This window comes from Drosophila guanche, unplaced genomic scaffold, assembly GCF_900245975.1.
Source record: "Drosophila guanche unplaced genomic scaffold, DGUA_6, whole genome shotgun sequence".
NCBI lineage: Eukaryota > Metazoa > Arthropoda > Insecta > Diptera > Drosophilidae > Drosophila > Drosophila guanche.
This window is the reverse complement of record NW_022995751.1, coordinates 5,025,053-5,051,431: the sequence shown is the minus strand read 5'-3', so window position 1 is coordinate 5,051,431 and position 26,379 is coordinate 5,025,053. Positions and strand designations below refer to the sequence as shown.

The window sequence follows — 26,379 nt, the reverse complement described above, 5'->3', positions numbered from 1 at the left end:
TTTATTTAACACTGGTGTGTGTTTGTATTTGCGTGGAAGCCTAGGAATATTAAAAGAATGTGGGGCAGTGAAGGGACTAAGTGTACATAAATGGAAGCGCTCTGCCTGGTTCTGAGTGACTATTAAGTGTACCCACACCACTTCAAAGGCTCTAGAACTGCAGTGGAGCTGCTCTAAATGGGAAGAAAGAGATTTTAAACCAATTACCAGCTCTGAAAGGGACTTTAAGTTATAAAATAATCCAAGAAAACAAGCCCCCAAGCCCTGGCCTTGGCCAACTTGTTGCTTGACGATGTCAAAAGACAAAAGCTATGGGAAAATACGCACATTGCGTGGGTCATTTAAAGTGTCGGCCACAGTGAAACAGGAAGCCTCTACTGAAGTTACAATACGATTTCTTCTAATATATCCACTAAACTTTATCAAGATAGTTGTGCAATCGAATGATTACCCATACATAGAATGGAACTCGCCAAACAGCAAATTTACGAAAATAAATCTCAATTTGCTCGCCTTGACTTTTGTTGCCGGTCACCCTGCATTGAGTGGTGGGTCTCGGGGTCTCTCTCCATCTTTTGTAGCGCAGCTCGAACACAATTAGAGGAGCCATGGCCGCACAGGGCTCCAATGACAAGGACCTGGGCGTGGGCGTTGGCGTTGGCGTTGGCGATGGTGTCGTTCGTCTGTATGAGCCGAAGCGTGGGGCAGGGTGTTACTTTTCGCTTTGGTAAGCAACTGACGCCATTTTAATAACGCAAATTACAGTCAGCGTTTGTATAAATTTAGTTCGCTGTGGGCGGGGTGTTGGGATGAGTGGATAAATGGAGCGACACTGGCCGGGCTATGAGTGGGGGGCAACTGTTGCTGTCACATATTGCAGCTGTTGTCAAAGGTTGTTTACGCTGTGGTGCGGTGCCATCAACAATGTCGAAAAACAACTCTAACTAGATGCATAATTTTCTATGGATATGAACGAGTTATTCGAGCTAATGGTAAGCACATACTACAACAGTTATGACTGCTTTGAGTAGAGTTTAATCCTTGCATGACCATTGATTGTCCTTGTCCTTGTTAAATTGCCAACAAAAGCTGATTACCCAAACAGGACACACGCACACAATGGGTGCAGTGGCTCAGAAGCAGCTTTCGAGAAGTCTATTATCAAAGGATATACACACAGATAGAACTGATGAGTCGCCGACTGTCTCTGCTTCGGCATGCTTCGGACAGCAAAACACAGCAGGAGACAGCCGCATGCCCGTCTTTCTCCTGTCGCTCTGTCTGTCTGTGTGGGCCTCGAGCCGTGTGGCATAGCCATAACGCTTGGCAGCAGTCCAACTACGAAATATCCGACAATTGTTGCCATAGCTACTGCTACTCCTGCTGCTGCTGCCACTGCAATTTTGCCCCATATTGTTTGCTGATTTCGTTTCGGCTCTAAAAATAAACAACTCGTATTAAAGAGGTTGCTGCCACGACACACCCAACCTCCCGCAGACAGTGGACCGCCCACCAATCAAGCAATGGCTGCCTTTCCTAATGATAAGCCTTGTTTTGCTGCTCCTGTTGTGGGCGTGGAGTGGCTGCCACAAAATTATTATGATTATAAGTATTATACAAATACTCCGTACCCCCATTGATTTTAATTTTAATGTGGAATTTATCCTTTCGTCTGTTGTTCTGTGTTTTGTGTTTGGAGCCTAATGCGCTTAAATGCGTAATTATTATGCTCCAGGGAGCATTAAGCCACAGAGGGAGCCAATCGGTAAAATAATTAAAGAAGGAAACAGAACATTATCCTTGGGGTTGAATATTTGTATAATAAAATCTGCTGAGGATGCATCCAATTTCTATACGAGGGATATATTTTTTATCAAACCAAACACTTTTGTTTTTTAATCTTTTTTTGGAAAAATGAATAAGGTTTTTATTTACGCATTAAATTCTTGCACATCTTCAATATATATAGTATTGTATATATAAGTATATCGGTATATCACTTGTTATGTAATTATAGATCCTTTTTAATCCTTTCATTTCTGTTTTAGATTTCTTTTCTGATGCTTTTGTTGCTGTTGTTTTTTCTCAAAAAAATTACACATACGAGTAGTTTGTTTATGACGTGATTGAGTTTATTTTGTATTGTATTTAAATGAATTTCTCTTTTAAACGCAACGCACAAAAAATAGTTCAAGCCAACATTAAATTAGATATATTGTAGTATGTATGTATTTATTTAATTAAGATTTAGAATTAATCAAACAATAAGTTTAGTTTTTAATGGTATTTAAGATTGCTGCTAACAATAAACGTATTTAAATTAATTCATGAATTCATATTGTTATCAAATGGAAACGTTTCTCTCTAAGCTTTTCTCTTCCGAAGCTAGCGTCAATGATTGAATAATTAATAATAATTGTATATTGTACGAGCAAGAGTACTTTAGCATAGTATTAGTTAGATATTCAAATATGAATAGAGTAATTAGAGTGGGTTATTGCAGATGTAAACGAGTGTCAAGTGTTTCGGAGAATGAGAAATGTAGTTGTGTGTGAGTGTGTGGATGCCCGGCTAGAGACTAGAGCTAAACGTAGATGTACGATATACATATGTAATTCGCTTATATAAAAATATATATATATATATACTTATACAAATATATGGGGTTTGTGGTTGTAGTTTTTAGCAATTTTGAATTGTGTTTGTGTGTGTTTTGCCACTCGTTTTCCTACTTGAAATGTTTCCATTGCCTTAACTCATGTTATTTATTGTAATTTATTTTATTGAGCACAACACTCAAATATATGTCCGAATGCTTGGCATGCCCTCCATTTACATTTACATTTACTACAAAATACACTTAGCCGAAAGGGGGTGCGTGGGGTTCTCTGTTTGGATTTACAATTACAATTCCGAACTGCCTAGAAATGTGCGTTTAAGTACACGCCGCTTTCAGGATCGAAACCCCAAGAAATATTTTCGCCTTAAGTTTACGTTTCATAAAATTTGCATTAGAATTAATTTAAGTAACGGAATTCGCTGAATGCAAACAAAAAGAATATATATATAAATATTTAATTATATATATATTTTCACTAATTGGCTTAAAAGACTTTCAGAAAAATTGTTTTTTTTAATTTTAATTTAGATTGGTTTTTCTTCGACTACATTTTTTTTAAAGGCTTTTTCTTTCCTTGCAGGAAATACTTATCAAATTTGTAATTTCATAATTTCGCTTTGTTACTAAAATTAAGCCTGGCTTGTCCTTAAAGCCTTAAATAATTTAATTCATTTCATTTTAAATAGAACTTAAAACAAAATTACTGAATGTGTTTTCACTTGGGTGTGGGGCGATCTCTTATGTAGATAAACTGCTTTTTTTTGTGTTTTCTTTTTTGTAGTTTGGGTTTATGGGGTTTTCTTTGCTTTTGCCATTTCCTGGTTCCTCGCTCTCATTCATGCTCATTCATGTCTTCCGCTCTGCCATTCGCATTTGCATTCTCTCTCTCGCTCTCTGCGTGTCTATAGCTTTCTTGTGTTTGTTTTTTAGTTGGTTAGATTTTCACTCGCATTATTTTCAGATTGGAATGACCTTCATTAGAAACATGTACTTTTTCTTTCTTTTCTTTATCAATCTTTACAGTATTATTATTATTATTGAGTGCATTTTTTTTTTTTTGATTTTTTATATGGTTTTGGCTTACGTTTTATGATGAAGTTTTTATGCTTTTCTAAATGGTTTGTTTTGGCTGCTGTTTCTTTATTTTCTTGTATTTGTTGCTTATTTAGGAAAGGGTGCAAAAGTATGGTATATGGTGTATTTTTTTATGTTTTTTGTTTTGTTTTTTGTTGTGGTGGAGTGTCACTCCCCGGCAATTTTGCTTGGCATTGTGTTTTGGTTTTTGTTTTTGTCGTTTCTTGGAAATAGTAAAGTTTCGAAATTTCAACTGACGTTCAAATGTTTTAAATGCATTTAGAAAATAAATAGGATTTGTTGTGTAAGTGTGTGTTGGTGTGTGTTTGTTGTAATCTTCGAAAATTGCTTCGAATTCTTCAGGAATTATATATTTTTTGAGAAAAAAAAAATGTGAGCACCACGCTGGATTGTGTTTTGTGTTTTTGACACGGAACGAAGAAACTTTTGTGGAAGGGAAGTGGGAAATGAAAGTTTTGCTCCTGTTAAATGTAGCATCAGACAGTGAAATCGCCGGCCCAGTTCATTTTGTAGTCATCTATGTTGAACAGATCAAAGATATCGCCGCTGGCATTGAACGCATCAACTGCTCCGCCGCTGGAGTCACCCAAAACACTGCCACCGCTCATGCCATTGGCCATGCTCGTTGTCGTCGTTGAGGAGTAATCTCCCCCGTGCGATCCCGCCTGTGGCTGTGTGACGGCCTGCATGAAGGAATTGAGAGTGCTCTCAAAGTCATCACAGTCCATGGGCGTGCCATTGAAGTGGCTGTTCGAGGAGTTGCTGGAGTCGACATGGGGACTGTTGCCATTGCCGCCAGTCACATGCTGACTGAGCTGAGCCACAAAGCTGTCCGCATCAAAGTCCACATCCGCACCGGGATTGTTGTTCAGCAGCACGCTTTCCGGACTGCTGGCATCGAGCAGCTCGTTGATGCACGGCTGCAGGCTGGGATTGAGATCACGTCGCAGGCTGTTGTTGTTGCCGCCACCCTTGGGAGTGTTGGGTGTGCAATAGGTGTTCGAGTCGTCGCCCATGTCCATTTCCAGCTGCTGCGACATCAGCTCCAGCAGCTCGTACTCATCGAAATGATTCAGCTTGGCATCCGGACTGTTGGGCTTCTCGCTGCCGCTGTGGCTGCTCTTTGGCGGCGTGCTGGGCGGTGGCGTGGCGTGATGCTGCTCCAGGAAGATGTCCAGCGTCTTGGCCACGCTCTCGGCATCAATGGCACTCGTGTCCGGCTGCAGCGGTGATCCCATGTCAATGTTCTCGATGAAACCATGCGGCGTGTGCTGCTGGCCGAAGCTCACGTGCGAGTCATTTGTGTCCATGGCCATGTCCAGCGTGGCCACAGCCGCTTGGGGTGTGGGCGGTGCCTCCAGCTTGGGCACCAGTGGCACAATGCTGGCTCCACCCGCTGCTGTGGTCGGTGTGACAGTTCCATTGAACATGGACAGCTCGGGCAGTGGCGTCAGCGGTGTGATTGGCTCGAGGGCCGCACTCTCGGGCAGCTCCCCCTGCTTGATGAGTATGTCCAGAACATCGCTGACCTGTTCGGACTTGATGCCCGCCGACTTGCGCTTCACCTGATTGCTCAGTGGTGCTGCAGCTGGCACTGGCAGCGCCAATGGCGGTGCTGGCGACTGCACAGGCTCCTCTTTGATCTTGACCAGCGGCACCAGTCCGTTGAGTGCCGCTGCCTTGCTGGCAGCCAGCTGCTTGGTGGCCTCCTCATACTGTGGCGGTGGAGCTGTCGTGGATTTGATGTCCAATTGGATGAGTTGCTGTTGCTGCTGCTGCTGCTGCTGCGGACGCTGCTGCTGCTGCTGTGGCGGACGCTGCTGCTGTTGCTGCTGCTGGAAGTGCGACTGCTGCAGCTGCTGCAATTGCTGTTGCGTTATAATGGACTTGGCTTCAATGGGAAACACAATGCTGGGCAGGGAGTTTGTGCGTTGATGGCCATTCAGCAGCTTCTTCACGGGCGCAGGTGCAGCTCCTGCAGGTCCTCCTCCTGCTGCTCCTGCTGTGGCGGTGGTGGCGGTGAGGCTGATATTCCCCAGCGTATGTGCCGTCATTTGCTGATCGTTGAGTCCCACCAGGAAGATGGTTTGGTTACCCTCGTTCCACAGCAGACCCACATTGTTGTGGTGCGGTGTGGTGGCTCCCACTCCTCCTCCTCCTGCTCCTACTGTGAGCGGTTTGCTTGCCTGCAGTATTGTTGCAGTTGTTGTGACTGCTGTGGGCACTGTGGCAGCAGCAACATGCGATTTCTTGGCCTGATTCTTGGCTGGAGCATTGCTTATGTGATTGTTGTTGATCTGGTTGTTGTTGGTGTTGAATGGAATGAGTACAGTTTGTGTCTTTTGCGTGAGCAGGCGCACCTGTTGCTGTTGCACCTGCTGTTGCACCTGCTGTTGTTGCTGCTGCTGTTGCACCTGCTGCTGTTGTTGCTGCTGTTGCTGTTGGAGCGCCTGCTGTTGCTGCTGTTGTGCGGCTGCTGCTGCTGCTGCCGCTGCCTTTTGCTTTTGTATTTTTGCCTCCAGCTGCTGCTTCACCACCATCTTCTGGCTAATTGGCGCTGGCGGCTGATTGGGGTTTGTGGCAATGTTGCTGCTGCTGTTGGCGTGCGCTGCCTTCTTGGCTGCTCCATGTGGCTGCTGTTGCTGCACTCCATTGAGCTTAGATGCACTCGCTGCTGCCGCTTTGACTGTCACCTTGGCCGGTATGCTGCTACTGTTGCTCTTCTCCACGTGCTGCTGCTGTGGCAGCACCGTCAGCGTCTTCTGTGGCCCCCCATTCGATGTTGTTGTGGTGATCAGCGTGATTTGCTGTGGCGGCATGGCATTTACCACTGTGTGATGCTGTTGCTGCTGATGCTGCCGCTGACGTATCTGTTGCAATTCCAGCTGCGAGCGCTGCAATTGACGCTGCAGCTCGTCAATCTTTCGCTGCTGCTCGCGTAGCAGCTCCTCGTTCGTCAGAATGATCGTCGCTGTCTGTGGCTGCTGTGGCACAATCGTCATGGCGTGTGAGGTGTCCATTTGCTGCTGCTGTTGCTGCTGCTGCACATCCATCTGCTCGTGCTCCATGCCGGCATCGCACACCACCATGGTCGCGGGTGGCGGGTTGCTGGTGTCCATTGCATCGCTGATTGTGATCACCTCCGTTGTGGTGCTGGCGGCAGGAGTGGGCGGCTCCAGTGGCTCTAGGGGCAGATACGGCTTCAGGCGTTCAATCAGATGCGGCTTGGGTCCGGACACTGGCAGATTGCAGCGCTTGAGGTGCTGCTTTAGATCGGAGACCTTCATCTTCTCCAGTCGCGTTATGTCCGTGATGCAGGCGCTGCTGTGGGTCGTGGCATTGGACTCTGCATAGCTGGTGGCCGGACTGGGCGGTATGGAGGAGCTCACAGACAGCGCTGGCGAGGGCAGTGGCGGGGGATGCTGCAGAATCACTGGCGGCAGCACCACAGCAGCTACTGGTGGGTGTTGCTGGAGCTGCTGCTGCTGATGGTGGTGCTGGTGGGGCGTGGCTATTAGCGACAGCATGGGCGGTGTGGGTGTTACCGCTGGCGTGGGCGTGGTCAGCATGGCAGCATCGCCAAAGTTCATCGGAGCTCCGCCTGAGCTGCTCGTGATGGAGATGGTGTTGGGCAAGCTAATGGGAGCTGGAATCGGTGCTGTTTGAGCGGAGGCCAAAGCCGGCACTGTCTTGGTCGTCACCGTGATGCTGTTGCTAGGCGTTGAGGGCGTGGCTGGGCCAGCCACTGATGCTGCAGCTGCAGCGGCAGCGGACGACGGCAATATGGACTGATTCTTGTTGAGGTTCTCCAGAAATTTGAGCAAACAATTCTGCTGCTCCAACATCAGCTGGTAGGAGGTCTCCTCCGGCTGCGTTTGATCCACCTTCTGGCCGGCAGCACTCGGCGGACCCTTGTACTCGTGGAATTTAATGGTGCGCGCCTTGGACACCGGCTTGGACTTGGACTTTTTGCGATTTTTGTCCTTGCCTGGTGCATCCGACTTGACGGAAACGGGCTGCAGATGCAGACGGGTGATGGCTGGCGGCGGCGGTGACGCAATGGAAGACAACGGACTCAGCGTGGAGGTGCTGCTGGAGGCCAGTGAGCAGGGCGATGCCAGCATGGGCATGGGCAGGAACTGATTGGCCGCCGGTCCGGCCACGCTCTGGCAGAGCTCCTCGAACAGATTGGCCGTCTCCGGCTTTACCTTCACGATGCTGGCCATTGGCAGCGGCGGCGGTGGAGGCGGTGGCGGAGGCACAGGTGCAGCCAGCACCATTGCCTTCAGCTGTGCCGGCTGCTGGTGCTGCTGCTGCTGCTGCTGCTGGATGATCTGCGGCGAGCTGACCATCAACTGACCACCACCACTGACTGTGGGCATTGTCAGTGCCATCGTCACAATCCCAGCGGAGGCAGCGGCCACCTGCAGCACATCCGTGGGCGGTGAGGGTGCTGTCAGCAGCGTGGGTGTCACGACCATCGCCTCATCGAGACGTGGCGGCGTCTGTCGTGTGTCGCTCTCGGAGCTGAGCGAATCCTCATCGAAAGTCACATAGCTGTGCGGATGCTGGGGCCGCGTGAGCAGCCCCTCGCTGGTGGCCTTAAACGAGACGAGGCCCTCCTTCACGATCTTCTCGATGGGCTTCTCCGTGTGCAGAATGTTCTTCTTGATCAGCTCCAGCGGCCCCGGACGGTGCTGAATCTGTGAATTCAACTGATCGGCGAGTCGGGCCTTCTTCAGCATGCGCTGCTTCTCCGCCAGACTGGGATCGATGTGGCACTCATCCTCCTCGAGTATGTGACGCCGCTCCAGATCCTCGCGATTCGGGCGCTGCTGGATCTTGGCCTTCAGCAGATCGCTGGTCTTGGCGCGTTCCAGTTGCTTGCATTGTTCGTGGATGGCGGGCGAGGTTTTCAGAGCTAAGGAAGAGATACAGAGAGAGGGAAAATTTGGATTAAAACTGCCGGAAAAATGTGTGGAAAGGCGTGATCTTTGATTGCCTCTAACTATTCTCCATCTAGGCTTACATTTGCAGAGACTTTTGGCTAAACTTGTACCCCGCGTAAATTCACTTTTCTTTGTTTAAAGACCCCCCAGGAATACTAAGCTTCTCTGTGTATCTTTAATGCATTTTTGAATAACTAAATAAAGTAAAGCCTCAATTTCCTTGGTCTCTCTCTGCCTTAAGTATGCTTTTCCCTCCAAGTTTGGCTATGGATATTCCTTCTTTTCTGTGGAAAATCTATCATTTAAATTCAAATTTACTTTCACTTTCGCTTGGCGTTCGAGAGCTTTGAATTAGTTTGTAAATTTGCGTATTTTTTGCTAGGGCAGGACTCTATCTGCCTCTCCTTTCCTTTCCCTTCTTTTCTTTTCGCTGTCATTTTTTTGATTTAGCTTCTTCCGTTATTCGTTTCATTTTGGGGGCGGTACCGCGCATAAATTTGAAAGCCATTCAAATGAAATGTATTTGCATATCCTTTTTGGGCCGTAAAGCAGCTGCTTTGAGCCAAATAAGTGGGGTTAATGGGGAATTTATCGATCTGCGGATCTAGTGGTGAACACTCCCTCTCTCCCTATCGGTAATACTTACATGGTATGATGCCCTGTTCGACCAGCTGCGAGTGGGGTCGTCGCACCATTAGCTTCACTTTGAGCGCTGCAAAAAACGACACAGAGAGCAGAAATTATAGTAGAAACATTCAACAAGTTGCCGACACACAAATCAAACATAATTTATCGCAGAACAATGCCAGAGATCAAACATGGAAGGCCCATAAAACCGCTGTGGGGGTAAAATCTACTCGTAGTTAATTTTTGTTGCGTTGGAAAAAACTTTTCTCGCCTTTTTTCTAGCATTTTGACAATGGAGGGAGGCGCACGCAATAAATGTCGAGCCCAAACAAAACACACAGAAGGCAGCTGCAAATGGGCCAAAAAACAGACAGACACAACAAAAAGGAAAAGAAAAACTTTTTAATATCTTTATGTGCGGGCGATTATGGTGTGAAGAGTATTTATGTTCCCAGGAACTTTACAGAGAGAGAGAGAGAAAGTTTGTGCGTTTTCGAAAATGAAATATTTAAGCCAGTGCGAAAGACAGGAAGGACCCCACAAAAAACAAGAGAAAGTGACTAAGAAAGGAGCACAAGAATTAGGTAATAATCTGATTAGAAGATTCCCACATCCTACTGTTGTTTTCGGCTTGACTAAATGACAGATTGATGTCAATTAACTTTGGCGACTGGCTGCCACTCCAGCAGACACAAACACCCACAAAAAAGAGGCAGAGCGAGCGACTGTACCCCCCCACAACATGGAGGCAGAGACTATACGGAAAATCGTATTGATTACGGTGACTGGATTTCACTTAAGATCCAATTTCAATTATAAACGAAAACTGTAGCCAAAATTAATCAATTGATGGGGCATTAGTCGCCTCGCCCCTTCCCCTTTCTTGATTCATTAGCTACACAAAATGGATGCCTTAAATGCTGAAAGCTGCTGCTGCCTGCCGGCTGCATTTCGGTTAATGTAATTTTGGTTCATGCTTTGACATATTAAGCATACGACCTGTTGTCACAAATAACATTATCTTCAATTAGCATTCAGGACAGAGCACCATAGGGAGAGGGCAGTGCGAAAATGTTTCACAAAATGACCAACCAGCCATATAATTAAAACGAAATAATGCGAATTAAGGACAAAGCAGGAAGGGCCTTAGAGGATGAGCATGGGAGCTAAAGGGATGAAGTAGCACCCGGAAATTAAATGTAAACACACACACACACAAAAAATCAACAAAAATATCGGGTGGATCGGGTGGATTTCCTTGCTGCGGTTTGCCCGTGTACTCTCTGCCACAGCCAAGTAAGTGGGTTAGCCTGTGTCAAGCAGCAGACACCGAACGGTGGAACACTTGACGCCACAACACAGTCGACATCAAAGCGACGATGACGTTATTAAAGTAATTTAGGCTCTTTGTCGGAAATCATCATAAAAAAACAAAGAGTCAAGCGAGCTGCCAAGGCGCGTAATTGTCTCAGACGGAAAAAGGCGAAATGGCAGGGGCCGAGGCAGTTGCAGAACCGGCAGCTGTTGACTGAACAGGCGCCCAAATTTACGATTGAAGTGTGCCACACAAAAATGTGCGCAAAAAGAGAGGAAAACAAACCAAGGTTGCCGAATCTTTTGATACACTTTGCCGCAGAGCATCTGTAAAACATCTGCTGGCCATCGTAATGCTCTCAGCTGGGAAAAGGGTATAGAAAATTCCAAGAATCACCCAGGTCTTGTTTTTGTTTACAAATATTTAGCCAGTGCGAAAATATTTTGGCCATGTAACAAACACACAAATGGGAGATGGCGCTGGTTCCATGGAAAATCATATCTCGATGACGACACTGTCGCTCGCTCTCCCCTTGAGAAATTAATTATGCGCGAAATTTTTTGTGTTTTGTTGGTGTTCTGCTTTGGCTGCTAAATCTTCCGATACTTCTGTTTACGTTTCACGTGGGCCGTACCGACCGATTGATAAAAACAATAGCATAAATTCCAAATTAAACACATAAAAGTTTTTATGCGTAAGGCAATAAAAATTGTGCAGACATTTTGCTTCCCACCTACAACAAATGTTATTTTCTTTTTCTTGGCATTGTTTGCGGTGGCCCTTCTCAGAGTCCCACCCCATGAGTGTTGCCCGAAACACGAAGGTCAGGTAAACAATTGTCTAAAGAGAACGAGAAAGCAGCTAAAGAGCGATAGATTTAAGCGAAAGAGAGTGGGTAGAGAGCCCAAGCAGATACGTGTATTTATATATTGGATTATAAAATCGATTACGTGATCAAACGATGGCGTATTTGGCCCATCATCAGTGCTAGGAAAATGAATGAAATGGCAGCCAGAGGAGAGCCCACAGTGGGCTAGATGGGTAAGAAAATACGCACACAAAAATGGGAACAATTCAAAGTTTTATACAGTTTTTCTTTACAACAAATATCTACACAGAAAGATAGTCCTTGGATCCACTGTAGAGTTCTGTATGCTTCCTTTCATTCACAAACAGGGCCTGCTGCAACTGTCGCTCCTGAATCAGCCGCAGCCTCTCTTCTGCCACTCTCTCCCTGCCTCGTCTGTGCTGTCCCCCCTGGGGGTCGCGTGCATCGTGTTTATTTGTCAAAACATTTTGCAGCATCGACACCGACCTGCCACTGCCAACGACGCCCCATTATTGACTGTGTGTGCGCTGGGCCAGCCATGTGTTTATAATAAATTTGTTGGCAAAATGTTTACTTGCACCCAAAAACTGTGCACTCTGGACGGTGGACTGTGGCAGTGGCAGGTTTTCTAGCTGGTGGTTGCGGCTAAATATGCAGTTTATTGTTAGATAACTTTTTGGGCGCCTGCCGGAAACATTTTGCTTGCCCCAGCACCAACCCCTGCCCCAGTTCTCTCAATTTTGTTTATTTCTGGCAAGTTTTTGGCTTGCAAAAAGAAAAACCCAGCAAAATTCGTAAATATTTGAAACCTTTTGTCAGGGTCAGACAACGTGTGAACTTCTTTCGTATTTGTTGGCATTTCCGGTTAGGCCCAACAAGAACAAAAATGCCATGCAATTGATGCAGGCGACACGAGCTGTCAAAACTATTAGCGAGTGTGCATCCCCATGCCACGGAAAGACAGACAGACACACACATGAAATCCAATGGCCCGACACGGCTGTCATCTTTTTTGGCCATTCAAAATTAATAAGAATATTTCTCTTCACTCGAGCGAACTGCCAACGAAAATATGTAGGCCAGCAGCAAGGGGAAAAACTGTTGACAATTTAGAGAACATTTTTCAGTCTATGAATGGGTACCCGCTGCGTTGTTGCCGTATGCCCCAAGTGCCTGCCTGTTGCGCCAGTGACAGCTTCATTAAAACTTGTAAATGCGGGGAAAACGCTCTCTAGACGGTGATGCTGCTGCTGCTGCTGCTGCTGCTACTGATGATGAGGCAGCAGCATTTATGACTAACCAAAAACCAATGGCATAGGCACAGGCACACACAGAAAACCAAATGACAAATGCCAAACAGCCGCCACAAGATGGCTCTTTTGGGCGTGGGCGTGGGTGTGGACTATGATCTAGGGCCCTACTCTGCTCTTTCATTCAACATTCAGCATTCAGCTGAGGGCAAACTCACATTCTTTGTTCTTGTCCATGGCTGGTTGCAGGGGACTGGAATCCACGATGGCCTTTGGCGGTGATTGTCTGGCATCGTAGCAGTCCGAATTGTTGCCATCATCGCTGCTGCCCAGAAATGTAGCATGCAGTCGCTGCTCGCCTGCACACACAAAGAGAGAAATGCTAATTAAAAGGAGGCTCCACAAGATAATTCGGTGACTTACCCTCTGACATATCGTCGTAGGCCTCGTGCAGCAATATGATATCCTGAAAGGAGTGCTGCAAGGCCTTGCCACTGAGCCTGGTGGCCAGCAGACCGTTGCAGGTGGCACTCGAGATGAGCTCTACGGTGGTCAGTGGCGATGTGGATATGGTGGCCAGCAGCGAGGAGCTGCCGCTGCCACTGCCACTGCTGCCGCTACCGCTACCGTTGCTGCAACCGCTGCTGCCACTGCTCAGGCTATGCAACGAGGCCGACTTCACCAGCTGGCCCACCTTTTGGCAGCTGTTGCTGATGCTGTTGCTGTTGCCGTTGTGCGTCGTCTTTTGGGTGGCCTTGAGCGTACGTGCCAGCCCCTTGCTGGGCGACGTGGAGGTGGATTTGTTGAGGAAGCGGCCCGCCGTCGCTGCACCACCCCCACTGGAGTGGGAGCTGCAACTGCTGCTGCTACTGCAGCTGCTCAGACTGCTGCTATTGGATTTCTTTGAGCAATTGGAGCTAATGGAGGAAGCGGGCGATGCGGAGCTCGAGCTGTGGCTCAATATCGCTGTCTGGTGATGCTGTTGCTGTTGGAGTGTATGATTGTTGTTGCTGTTGCTGTTGCCGCTGGCGATTTTCGTGTCTATGGTAATGGGTATGACACTGTGGCTGGGCACCAATTGGTGCTGATGGTGCTTTTGGTGCAGCTGCAACTGCTGTTTGCTGGCTGCTGCTGCAGCACCCGTGCCGCTCTGAAACCAACTGGGAAAGCTACCCTTGAGCGTGTCAAATAGATCCTGATCGAGCGTTAAACGCCACGATGCAGGTCCTCCGTCCACGCTGTGCGTAGACTCTGCAAAGAGATCAACAGAAAATAATGTGTTCGATTAGTATTTGAAAACCTCTTCTTTATGGTTATAATTAATATATGTGTAATTAAATTTACTTGTTTTAGCTTTAAAGCTACTCCAAAATTACATCCAAGAATGAATATTTTGCAGATTTGTAGAATAAAGGGTGTTTTCGTAGTCGGTAAGTCGAAACAAATGACAAAGAAACTAAACAGCAAATGTTGTTGGTTATTCCTCTTTATGCTTGTTTGCTGAAACCGTTTGCTGCTGAGAGTGCAATATACTGACGAACACGCAGGTACGCAGCAAAGTAAAGTCCCGTTGGTTAGTGGAAGTTGAGGGTTGCTGCGACCGAGGCTTGAGAGGGAGCGTCGTCGTCTTAGCCGTGGGTGGTGCATTGTTGTTGTTGAGGGAGCATAGTTTGCAGCGCAGCTTGAAGTGGAAACAGAACATGATCGGACATGTTCGACAAAGAGAGATTACACTGTAAATGCAAAAATCGGAGCAGCTAGGAATCAGGTGTGGCGACTGTTGTTGCTGCTGAGAGGGGGCAATGGAATAACTCAATTGCGAGACAGTGTAAAATTGCGTGAGAGAAGCAAAAGACAGGTAGTCGAATTAAAGTTCAAGAGAAAAGACAAATGCGAGGAGCTTCTCTAGTCTGAATGCAGAAACCAGAATCGCTAGAACTGAGCTGCAGCCTAGGGGTGTGCATCTCAGAGAAGTATTTGTAATAAAAAAATGGAATGCAATAACAAATTATTTACATACATACAATTTAAACCTATTGCATTAGGTGTTTGAATCTTTGTGTTAATTAAATTTGCCCTCTCCTCCTCTCACTTGCTGTATGTACATATTCTATCTGTATTCTCTTTGTTTTTCCATCTCTTTTAACACATTTATTTATTCAAATGCTTCACCACCCTTTGGTGGCGTAGAGCAGGCAGCTCTTCCTCTTGTGTGCTAGTTATTTATGCTAAACACTAAACGCTGCCAAGTAACCTAGTTTGTAGCAGCAGCAACCAACCCAGCAGCCCTCCTAGCTCCCTGCCTCATCAACCATTCATCGCATAGAAAATATAGCAAAGCGCGTACTTTGTATTTATTTTACAAATTCTTTTCAACATCTCTTCTGTAGCTCTCCCGTTTGTAACTTTCTTTGTATCTCTTTGTAGAATATCTCAGTCTTTTTATTCTACAGATATTCCCCCTTTCTGTTTACGCGTTTGCCGAGTCGAGTGTTTCTCCGATTTTTATGGCATGTTTTTGACTTGAGAATTGCACCAAATAAAATAGCGTTGAATGGGAGATGCATATCGAAAATTGCATACAAATAAAATGATTCGCAAAATGATTTAACTGGTGGCGACAGTAATGCGAATTGCGACGAAAATATCTTGGCACTTGGCACCTCCGCATTGGGCATTGCATCATGTGGCTATCATTTGCCCCAAAGCGGACATTCCCAGACACGCCTCAGCTTATGCAATAATCCTTATTTTAGCCACCATTTCGGAGGGGTGTATAAATAGGTCGGTCGGGCAAGACAAAAACGGTTTAGAACCTTTATAGCGTACCCACCCAGACATGAGAGTCTGATGGACGGACGGGCAGACGGACGGAATGACATGCACTTGTCAAATGTTTTTCCTTTTTTTTTGTTCGTTATTTGTTTTCGTTTTTTGGTTATATTTGGCAAATGGTCTTTTTGGCTTTCTGCTTCCACTTTGATTGTTATTTCTGTTGTGCGGAGCTTAAAAAGGTTCTGCATACATTGTTATGGCGGCTATTAATACACTTTAGAGGACGGCAAAAGCAGCAGCAGCGGCAGCAGCAGCTGTTTCTCCTCCCCTCCGCACACTCACTATCTTCCTCTATCTCTCTCTTTGCTGTGACGTGGGCGACTGCTGTGACACTTTCATGCTTTTAGTTTGTCGGTTTTTCTACTCTGTCGTTTGTTTATTTAAACTAAATTTGAAATCGCTATGCAAATAAATAGATAAATATGCCGTTCTGTGTGCCACTGCCGCTGCTTCTGCTGCATTTATTGGTCATTAAAGCAGAGCGCCAAGAAACCAAACAAACATGCACCACGCGACGCCACCCACCCACGCCTTTCTGCTGGCTTGTTGCAGCATAGCTTTCATCATTGCATATTGCCGCACTGCGCTCTATGTGCATGGTGGCGCGACATGTTGTCCACACGCAGGCACATGGCATGAGATTGTGCCACCAAAGCCATTGCCAATTCTATTTCTGTGGCAGCCAGCAGCAGCGAATGCAAGTGGTTTCTCTTGGCCACAACACACACACACTCACACACGCGCTTCTTCAACTTTCAGGGGCTGCACACACGGGGGGCAAGCGGCAGGCAGCGGAGACTGGCAGGAGGCAACGCCTTGGCCATTGCAATTTGTCAAGTGACAATAGAAAACAATATAAAGGAGAACACACAAAGGAAATGAGAGTGAAAACTTAATGGTGCGCTAAAAAGGAACACACCAAAATACATATAGAGGAATATTAATATTCAACGAATTATATTTTTAATATAATCAAAGCAAGAACAAACAGCACTTTACGATGAATCAATAGAGAATAGGAAAACCTTTACACAATCCAATATATAGAGAGAGAAAGAGTGGAGGTGAGCGAAAGTGTGGTGGAGAGAGAGTGGTAGAAACAGGTGTGTACAGGCGTTGACAAAACTATAACCTTGAAGGAGCCATGAAAGCATTTGCAGGTACACACACGCAAGTTAAGGGTTCGTTCAGTCAATTGGAACAAGTGTAAAACCAAGACGGAAAGGGTAGCCATGGAAGTGGAAGCTGTGTGGATACCCTGGTGAATGACGTATAGCAAACAGGGTTCCAATATGTTATGAGTGGGGCTGCAACATCAGCATCTTTGGTTTGTTTTCTCAAGATTGAAATTACTTCCCTTTCTGCCACAAAACCATAATGACCCTTCAGCACTTAGTTTGATTTCATGGGCCTGCAGGAGGCACAGAAACTGTGGCACTCCATGACCAAAACTAATCATTCAGTGGCCGTAACGGAAGTTCAGGCGGAAGTTGTAGCACATTCCATTCCATTCCTCACCTACAAAAGTGTGTGGGTGTGTGTGTGTGTGTGGCATCGTTACTTCCAGAGCAAACATCAATTATGTATACGGCTGGCTGGTGGGCTGATGGCATGGTAGATGGGTGTATAAGATGCCAGGAGCCATACACGAATCAACGCGCCGCAAAGTATGCTACAACATTGAGGTCGCTTTGTGCCACACCACACACTGCCAAATGTTGCTCCGTCTCTACCTGTGCGGCAAGATACAACTTCCTTTTGGGGAGAGGGGTAGAGGAAACAGGATGCTGTTAACGTTACTATTCAACATAATCGATGCTTGTCGTACGAGTTGCTCGCATTTAACCTGGCAATTTGTCGGCGGCTGCATAAACCTCCAATTTTTTTTGCAGTTTATCTTCTGGGCCCCCTCTTTCTTGCATAAATCAACAAAAAGTGAAACCCACCTTGCCCCATTTGTCTAGTCACGTGGCAAATTTATTGCTCATCAAATAAAGGAAACGATTGTGGCATTTAATTATTAAAAAGAGAAACACACCAAAAACGTGCCATACACTGACTTCTATGACCCTCCCCCCCACGCTCTACACACTGCTGCAAATCGTGACCAATGCAAAAAACTGCAATCGAAGAGATGCGACATTTACATATTCATTTGAATGCCAATAACAGCTGCAACAGCAGCAGCAACAAGCATTAGAAGCGGCAGCAAGAGCAGCAACATCGCTGCTGACAGCTTCGACAAGCGCAAAGGAAAGGAGGATTATGCAAGCGCCATGAATACCAGAAAAAAAATACAGAGAGAAAGAACAAAAAGGAAAACGTAGAAAAACAACATAGTAGAAAGAACAAAAATTCAAATGTATCCGCGAGAGTAGCAACAACAAATACTCGGATAGCCTCAGTGCCATGTGTCGCTGTCGCTGGGTTGGGTGGGTGTACGATACTCGTGGATAATCCGCTGGTGTACAATGTATATAAGGCTGCAAATTGAAACGTATATTTGTAAACAATACGCAGAGACGTCATAGACGAAATCCGAAAACCCATTTAAATGCGCGCGGGGGCACACAGACACACCGACGTACTCGCACATACAGTACATCCAGTGAAAAAGAACAGAATAGAAAAATACCCCATAACAAAAAAACAAGAAAGAAAGGATTGGGTTTTGGGTAACCGAAGAAATAGATACACTTGCTGATAGGAGGAAAACAAAGAACGATTTATGGATAAATATATAGAATCAAGCAACAACGAGACGAAGCTTCTTGCAGGAGGTTTAAAGTAAATAAATTCTCAAAAATAGAAAACTTCAGTTTTACAGGAGAACCTCTGCCTCATTATGGGGCACACATACACAGATAAAAGCGAGACAAAATAGCTATCGAAAGTTAAAGTTCAGTGCACATTTTTAGATACTTTTCGTATAACTTCTCAACCCCTTTTAGGACTAACAAACATAAAACCTAATAACCTCCTTCAAAGTGTATTTATATTCAAATGAAAATTACTTTTCACCAGCGCCAAGAAATCGTTTGGCGATTGCCAAGCGAATGACTGAATGGAGCGTCGCTCTATCTACCCGCGTTTCATTTCATTTCATTTTGGTCATAATGCTGGAAACGTGTTTTTCCACTCGTACCACAGAGCAACACCAGCAGCAGCAGCAGTCATCGAAAATATACAATGTATTTGTGTATAGTCTGTACATATGTATAATAAAATAATCTATGGCGAGGCGCTTTATTTTATTTTATAGTTTTTAATATGCATAAACTTGTATTGCCTTTTTGGTATCGATATTGGCTTGTTGTTTGCCAGAAATTTCGCATGTTATCGCCGTTTGACAAGTGTCAGGTAGCTCTGGCAATAACAACGCAACAAAACAGATACAACAATCCAACCAACAATAAAAACAACAAAAGAAACAGCACAACAAACACACAATTTGCAGGAGCGTGTTGTATTTTTGACGGGGGGTTTGGACAGGCAGGCAGGCAGGCAGGCGGCGCTCCGATTGGCATTGAAAATGGAAAATATTGTTTTGGTCTGATCTGCCAAGTGCAATTTTTTGTTGTCGACCTTTTTGTCTGGCCTTATCAATGGGCATGTGAGTCATGGTATTGGGGGAGGTAGTGGCGATTTGTATTTGTAGCATTAAACGACGACTACAATTGTTTATTCCATGTAAATTCTAAGGGAATAACAACACAAATTCATATTCCATGAACTATGTGGATTATTCAGCATTCGTGTAGCATTTTGTTGTTTTATTTAACTATTTTTACACCGTTTTTGAATGGAATTTGATTATATTTGTCAGTCTGTTGCTTGTGCACTACATTTGAGTATTTATTTGTAATATTTCCCATAAATAAACTCTACTGTAACTATTTTTAACCACTTAATATTTATAGCCCGTCAATATTCTTAAACATTTCTGCCATAAATCACCTTTAGCTTTTAATTGAACTTTATCCAAAATTTAATCCGTTTTGAGTATTTCTCTTGAATATTTTTCCTATAAATCACATTATCGCTTGTTACTGCATTTTAATGATTTTTATTTCCTTTTTCTTCCATTTATAAATCTTCTTTTTCCTGCTTTTGCTCTACTTTCTCACTTTTTCGCCACTTGAAATAATATTTATTATCACACTTTTTTTTCAATTGATTTCAACACGCCCAAGTGGGTTTAAATCTTATCATTTTTGTGTATTTTATTATTTTTATTTTTATTTACTTTTTTGGGGGGGATTAAATATGAGACGGGCACATTTTAATGCTGTTATCAGCGTTTAGGCCTCAAACTAATCGCACGACTGAAGCATTATCAGTCTCTAAGAGAGCGCGGGTGGGAGTATAGAAAGAGCGGGAGAGAGAAAGAGAGAGAACAGATATCGACCGTCTGTCATGTATAGCGGACGCCGGTAAACTGAATGATAACTGGTCGGAGCGGCGGTGGCTGCCGTGCGCGCTGTTGTGATTCGTGACGTCGCTGGTTGGTTCACCTGACCGATTGATTGACTGACTGAATGACTTACTGACTGAGTGACAGATTGACTGCCTGCCTGACCAACTATGTTGTTTGAGTGGGTAGCGGCGTGAGGTGGGCGACTTAACTGGCATTATGTGGACACTCTCTTGATAAACAAAAAACATTTTCTCTCTACTGTTGACATATTTACGCTTCATTGCGTTGATTGTTTGGCCAAGCTACACAGAAGCCACCCTCCTGTTGCTGCCTCTTCTTTTTCTATACAGAAACAATGGCTGCTAATAAGCTGCAGTCGGTCGTCTACTTTTGGGTGCCTGCCATTGCAGTCTCGAGTCGGCAGTCTCGACAGAAATTGAATTAAAAACTGTTTTTGTTCAACTGTTGCATGCAAATGAGTTGCGGCAAACGTCAACAGGCAACATCCAACAGCCAGTGCCTCTGCCTGTCCTGCCTGCGGTTTGCTGTTCCTGCTGCTACACTCTTACCTGTGCCACACGCACACAATTGCCGGACAGCAAAAGTCAATTGGAGAGGCACACACGCAGCAGCAGCAGCAGCAGCAGAAGAGAAGGCAAAGGAGAGCTCTTCTGGCCTCCTGGCACTGGCTGGCTATCGGACATGTTTTGCATACAAAGCTCCTCCCACCCTCGCGCCCTCTGACGTTGGTTGGCCTTTTGTGGAGCTGATGCTGCTGCTGCCTGGACTTGCACTTGTAACACTTGAGAGCACACACAATGCCGCACATGCTGCAAGGATGGGCCAGTTTAAGGCCCAGAGAATGCCATGATTGAATTGGAAGTTAATTAGAATGCAAGACGGACATACGGACTGACAGACAGGCACTCTCTTTTGTGGCTTTTGAGGTGTGAAAAGTGCTCTCCTCTGTGCGGTTCCTGCGAACAGCTCAGGACGGTTCCTTGCTCTTATCTGCCAGCGTGCCACAAGTTCCTGTTTTGACCCAATAAAAACCTTTAAATTTAGAACCCCAATGACCGTGTTTGTGTGTACCTCCAAGAGTCTCTCTATCTGTGTCCTCAATTAAAATTAATTATGCCCAAACGATACGCTCAATAAAAATTTAATTTGCGAAAATATGAGCCAAGAAAATGAGCCAAAAAGCGGGGGGAAAAACGAGTAAAATATGACATTTAAGTGCCACAAGGAGAAGCGGTAGCAGAAGCATCCCCATCATCCTCTAGTACATAGCTCATAAGCAACAAGTCTACACTAATTGAAATTGAATTTTCAATGATAGCAAAGAGGAGGGCCGAGACACTGCTGCAGCCACCCACCCGCACCACGACACTGTGCAATAGATTTTTGCCAAACTATTTATAATGGCAGAATCAAGAAGGTTTATTTTATTGGCAACAAACTGCAGTTGCTAGCCAAATGTTAGTTGGTTATAGGGCACTAAACAATTCGTTAGACAGACACTACCAAACAACAGCTTCTCCAGCTATTTGCCCACTAATAAACACTTGAAACCGGGCAAATCTGTTGTGCATTTGGATTCAACCGAGAATTGTATCACAAATAAATAAAATTAAAAATGTAAAATGCACTCACACACATGAAGTAAATTATAGCAACAGACACACTTAAACACTCGCATAGAAAAGTCTACGAATACGGGCCGGCCATGCTGCGTTGCGTGCCAAGTGGAAAATATTTCGCAAGTTTTTCTACACACCCGAAATTTGGTAGCTGTTGTTGTTGTTTCTGGCGGCTCGGCTCTACTACACGATTATTGTGTGAAAAATACTATAGAAAAGATACGAACAGAGAGTGAGAAAAGAGAGGGAGCGAAAGAGCCTTCTCTGGGAGAGGGAGGGCAGTGCAGAGGACGCAGCGCTGTTATGTTTAGTTTTTATACATTTAATTTTCTATTGTTGTTGGTGGAGACTGTGGCAGGGGCAGTAGTACCTCTCCCTCTTGAATCTAGAATCCATTGTTGCCGGCAAAACAAAAGTTGGAAATTGCGGCGCACTCGTAACAACACTCAGATACCCTGTAAGCAGTAAAACTATTTTAAACTATAACCAAGTACTTAAATTTATCATTAAAAGTACTCCAACAACCAGCTGTTCAAAGAGCCCAACATCAACTTATTATCCACATACTCCCCATAATAGGAATTCCTATTTGCCACATCTAAACGCATCGAATATACCCGATTGTACCGGTTATAAAATAAAACCAAAAGAAATCAAAAAGGAAAAAATAAAGCAAGGCATAATCAGCAACAACAAAACAATGCATAAAAGCAAAATGAAAATGAACATTTTTTGGCAAACAATTCAGGGCTAAATATTTTGTTTATGTGCTTTTATCACACGCAGAAAATGCCGTAGAATATCGCACAGATACTCAGGCGACGACGGGAAAAATCTAGATAAAATCATCCGAAAATCTGTGAGAAATCTAGCATTACTTGTTGTATCATGCGGAATCGACTGATGATATTTCGAGGGAAATTGAGTTGAAAAGAAACCACAAATAATTGGATTGTTTGGCCATTTCCTGTTTCAAGAGGAGGATAAAAGATACTTTAAGTTATGGCAAAGAGAATGTGTCTAGGTTAAGTGTATTTTAAGAATGGAACTTTAGGTAACTACAATAAATAATGATGGGAAGCTGTTAAAAGCTGCTTTAATTAATTATTTAATCTTAAGAAGAATCGATTACCTTTTGGGTGTGTTCTTTATGGCAGTTTTTGTTGCCAAAAGAAATTCAATCTGTCTTTCAATATACTTTTCCATCATTGAGCTACTCAAAGGACACGGATATTCCTATATGACTGCTTCAAAGATACCCACAAAATACTAAGCCCTGGACTTAATCCTCCTACCTTTTCGCTTGATTCGGAGGTCTACCAAGTTATTACTGAAATATTACTTAAATATTCTACATGCTGTCAGTCTTAAGCTCAGGCAAAGTTTCGTTAGTTCAAAGGGTTTCTGGCTGGGGGTGGGTGTCTGGTTGAATGTCTGAGAGTTGGAGTCAAGGTGAAGGTGAAGGCACAAAAACGATGAGACGACACACGCTTACACATTTAATTGCGAAAATGCTTAATTATGCATGAAACATTGCGAATAACCAACGAGAAGTATAGGCATAACAGGAGGGAGAGACAGAGAAAGGAGTATAGAGCCAGACACATGCAGTAGAAGAGAGCGAGAACGAAAACGAGAGGCGGTTAAATAATTAATGCCAAAAACAGGCAGGCATACTCTCATAGTCTCTCACGCTCTCCATCTCTCACCCTCTTCTTTGCTTTCGCTGCTCCATCGCTGCTGCTACAGCGCGCATTTATAAAACAAACAAACAACGGCGCCACACACACGCACGCCATAGGAAAACAACACACACACAAAGCGAAACAGCATAAACCAGCAATATTTTGTGAGCTCCTAATGACGTCCTCCCTCTCCACATTCCAGAACCACAAAAAGAGAGCATTGGAGAGAGAAGAGTTGGGAAAAACTTATTTGCGCCTGGCCAACATTCGTTTGCAATTCTCACGTGAACATTTTTTTCACCCAACAACGGCAACAACAACAGCAGCAACAACAATTTGGCAACGTCTGCGGTCAAGTTTGTTGTGATATTGAAAACAAGTTGGGGTCCAGGTACGCCGCGAAAATGAGGGGAGAGAATCGATGGGAGGCAGAATTGGTGTAGAAATTCCAGAGCAGAGCCAATACGTTTGTATGTGCTTCGCCCACTCACTACTCTTCCTGTTTGGAATATAATTTGATTTTGCTACTAGAATTAGTTGGAGATTTATCGATGAGTTTCCATTGATTGCAACTAAAACATGCTATAATTTTGTAGAATGCTTTTATCAACCATTGGAAACCTATAGAAAACCAAAAGAGAACTATGATATTGCATTATAACTGTAATCCACTCTGCTGCTGTTCCACCAAATACAGTACATACTCTCCGACATGGGGAAACGCTTCCTCCTCCATCTTCTTCCTGCTTCTATAACGAATACAACATACCCTTCTTCCTCCTTGCCATCAAGCAGCACTTACCTACAAAAGAAAGAGAAGAAAACGATCAGAAATTAGCCAAATGAAAATATTTTGCATATCTTATGCCGAACACTGTCGTGTGTGTGTGTAGCTGGGTATCTGCATTTTTGGATCTTGACACATGTCAACTAATTGCGTATGCGCCGCCACTGGTCAACGCACTCTCCAAGGCTGTCCGCAGCCAAAAGCACGAGTATCTATAGAGCTAAAATCTACAGCGGCAGCAGCCGCATGTTGTTCTAATCATAATTTTGTGATCTACAAATTAATTAGCATGCGCTCGAGTGTGATTGCAATTTATTGGACACCAAATTGAGATGAAAATTCATGCGAAATTTTCATTCATAAACATTGCAAAATAGTGGCAAGGGGCAGACAAGGGCCTGGGCATAAAAACTCACTCAATTTATTAATTGCTAGCAAATGTTGATTGCGCCCCCAGTCTGCGTGTGTTGCAATTATGTGTCGTCATGTGTGCCGCATCATACTGCTGCTTCACCTTCCCTCTGAGACGAAAAGTTCAAAGTTGCACAAATCTTTTGAGCACATAAAAGTTTTTCGCACGTTCTGGGCATTGAGAAATTTTTGGGAGAATCAAAATGGGTTGCGGGGGGGCCAGCATTATTCATACCCAAACCCCAACAGTGACCGCTCTGGGGAGCTAGCAGATAAATAATTGCAAATATTATTGGCCACTCGGCGCATGCTGCCTGCCACACCACATGGCATGCCACACACACACACACACACACACACACGCTCGCGAACATGCAACAACAATAAGGCACAAAAATATTGCACTTTCGCATAGTTTCGCAATAATTCGGCGATGACTCAAGAGACGACGAAAAATGAGAACCATTTAAACGAAAAGAGAAAAAATAGAAAGAAAATAAGAAAAATGATTTGCCATGCAAGTAAGTGGGGGGACAGGCATGATGAGGCACTTGGCATAGATCTCTCTCTCTCTCTCTCTCTCTCTGTCCTAGTTTTGGGTGGGGAACACAGGATGATAAACTGTCATTTGACTGCTCGACTTTGATTGAGTTTCTTGTTAGCCATGGCAGCGTCTAGCTCCCATGTGTCGTTTCCGGTGCACTGAACAATTGGCAGGACATCGCGTCTTGCGTTAATTAGCCGCGCGATTGTCAAGGCAAAAATTGCTGCTGTAATTCAATATTTGCACTGAATACTCAATGCAGATTGCACGTTAAATGTTTGGCGGGATACTATAATTATTTAAACATTTTTGATAATTAATTTTGGGCGGGGGAGGTGGCAGCTTGAGCGCGCTATTGACCTTGGACAGGAATAGTTAGAGGTGCAGCAGAAAAGAAAGCTATTATAACAGCTCCAATGGATACCAGAATTTGGCAGGAAATACATATTTCTACATAACCCAATCAGAAATACACCCAATACACAATAGATCTCCCCGAATGCATACTCTAAAACCTAAAAACATTATGTATTCCTTCAGCATTCCTTGCAGATTTATTTATTTTCCCCAGAAGGAGGGAAAGTGTGGCGCACAATTGTTGCATTGGGGATTGCAATCTATTCTATTGATCCTATGGTTGCATTACTTAACGAAAGGTTCTCCAGCAGCAGCAACACCTCTGGCAAATTGTCGACAATTTGTTGGGCTGGGTGGGGATTCTATTGCTGTAATTCTGTCCACCCATCGTATATACCCTGTATACAATACAAGCTGTTGCTATGCCGTTGGCGGCTATGCCTGACCGCCATCTGCCAGTGCCAGTGCCACTGCCCCCGTGTGCCCCGTGGCAGCCACAACCGCACGTCACCCGCATACACACAGCCAGTCGTGACCAATGCAATAGGAACAACAACAGCAACAATAACAACTGCAGTCTCCCTGTGGGGGCAGGGCAGGCAGGCAGGCAGGCATTTCTTGGCAGCCGTTGTCGTGTGCTTTGGGTCATTTCAGCTGAATTATGTTCGGCATTCGGCGCGATTCACATTCGCAAGGGGGATTTTTACACCAATTTATATAGCGCCAGAACATCCGAAACGTGGAATATCCACATGAGAAGGAGAATCGAGAGCCATTGAAATTTCGTGCATTCATATTTGGGAATTCAGAGGCTGGGCTCCCATTTTATAAATTAAATTTATATTTCTCTATAAAACCATGTGAGAGATTTAATTTAAAACTTATTTGATTTATGATTTGAGTCAAATAGTTAGAGGAAGAACAGCAGACGTTTATTTCTGCATTTGATGTATGAAAAAGAATCATAATTTTCACACTTGAAGGAGCGACACACGAAGAAGAGGTCGGTCGAGGTTTT

General features: G+C 44.6%; 1 protein-coding gene and 1 long non-coding RNA gene across 4 annotated transcripts in view; one reads left to right on the top strand and one right to left on the bottom strand.

Annotated features, from left to right (window-relative positions):
- The first annotated feature begins 606 nt into the window (after window positions 1–606).
- On the top strand, window positions 607–2,178 carry LOC117587087. The gene is made up of 3 exons (XR_004574037.1): window positions 607–727; window positions 787–992; window positions 2,049–2,178. It is a non-coding gene; the product is annotated as an uncharacterized LOC117587087 (long non-coding RNA).
- A 507-nt stretch (window positions 2,179–2,685) lies between these two features.
- The window catches only part of LOC117587072 (myocardin-related transcription factor B), a 41,945-nt gene continuing 18,251 nt past the window's right edge, over window positions 2,686–26,379 (bottom strand). The window contains exons 2-6 of one of the 3 annotated variants that reach the window (XM_034277524.1): window positions 13,109–13,936; window positions 12,904–13,044; window positions 9,311–9,376; window positions 7,193–8,636; window positions 2,686–6,574 (exon numbers count right to left, since the gene is read on the bottom strand). In XM_034277524.1, coding sequence (XP_034133415.1) covers window positions 4,192–6,574; window positions 7,193–8,636; window positions 9,311–9,376; window positions 12,904–13,044; window positions 13,109–13,936 — 4,862 coding nt within the window. In that variant the 3' untranslated portion in view covers window positions 2,686–4,191. Of the gene's footprint in view, window positions 8,637–9,310; window positions 9,377–12,903; window positions 13,045–13,108; window positions 13,937–26,379 lie in introns of all 3 variants that reach the window. The other 2 variants (XM_034277525.1, XM_034277523.1) reach the window with 2 other exon arrangements.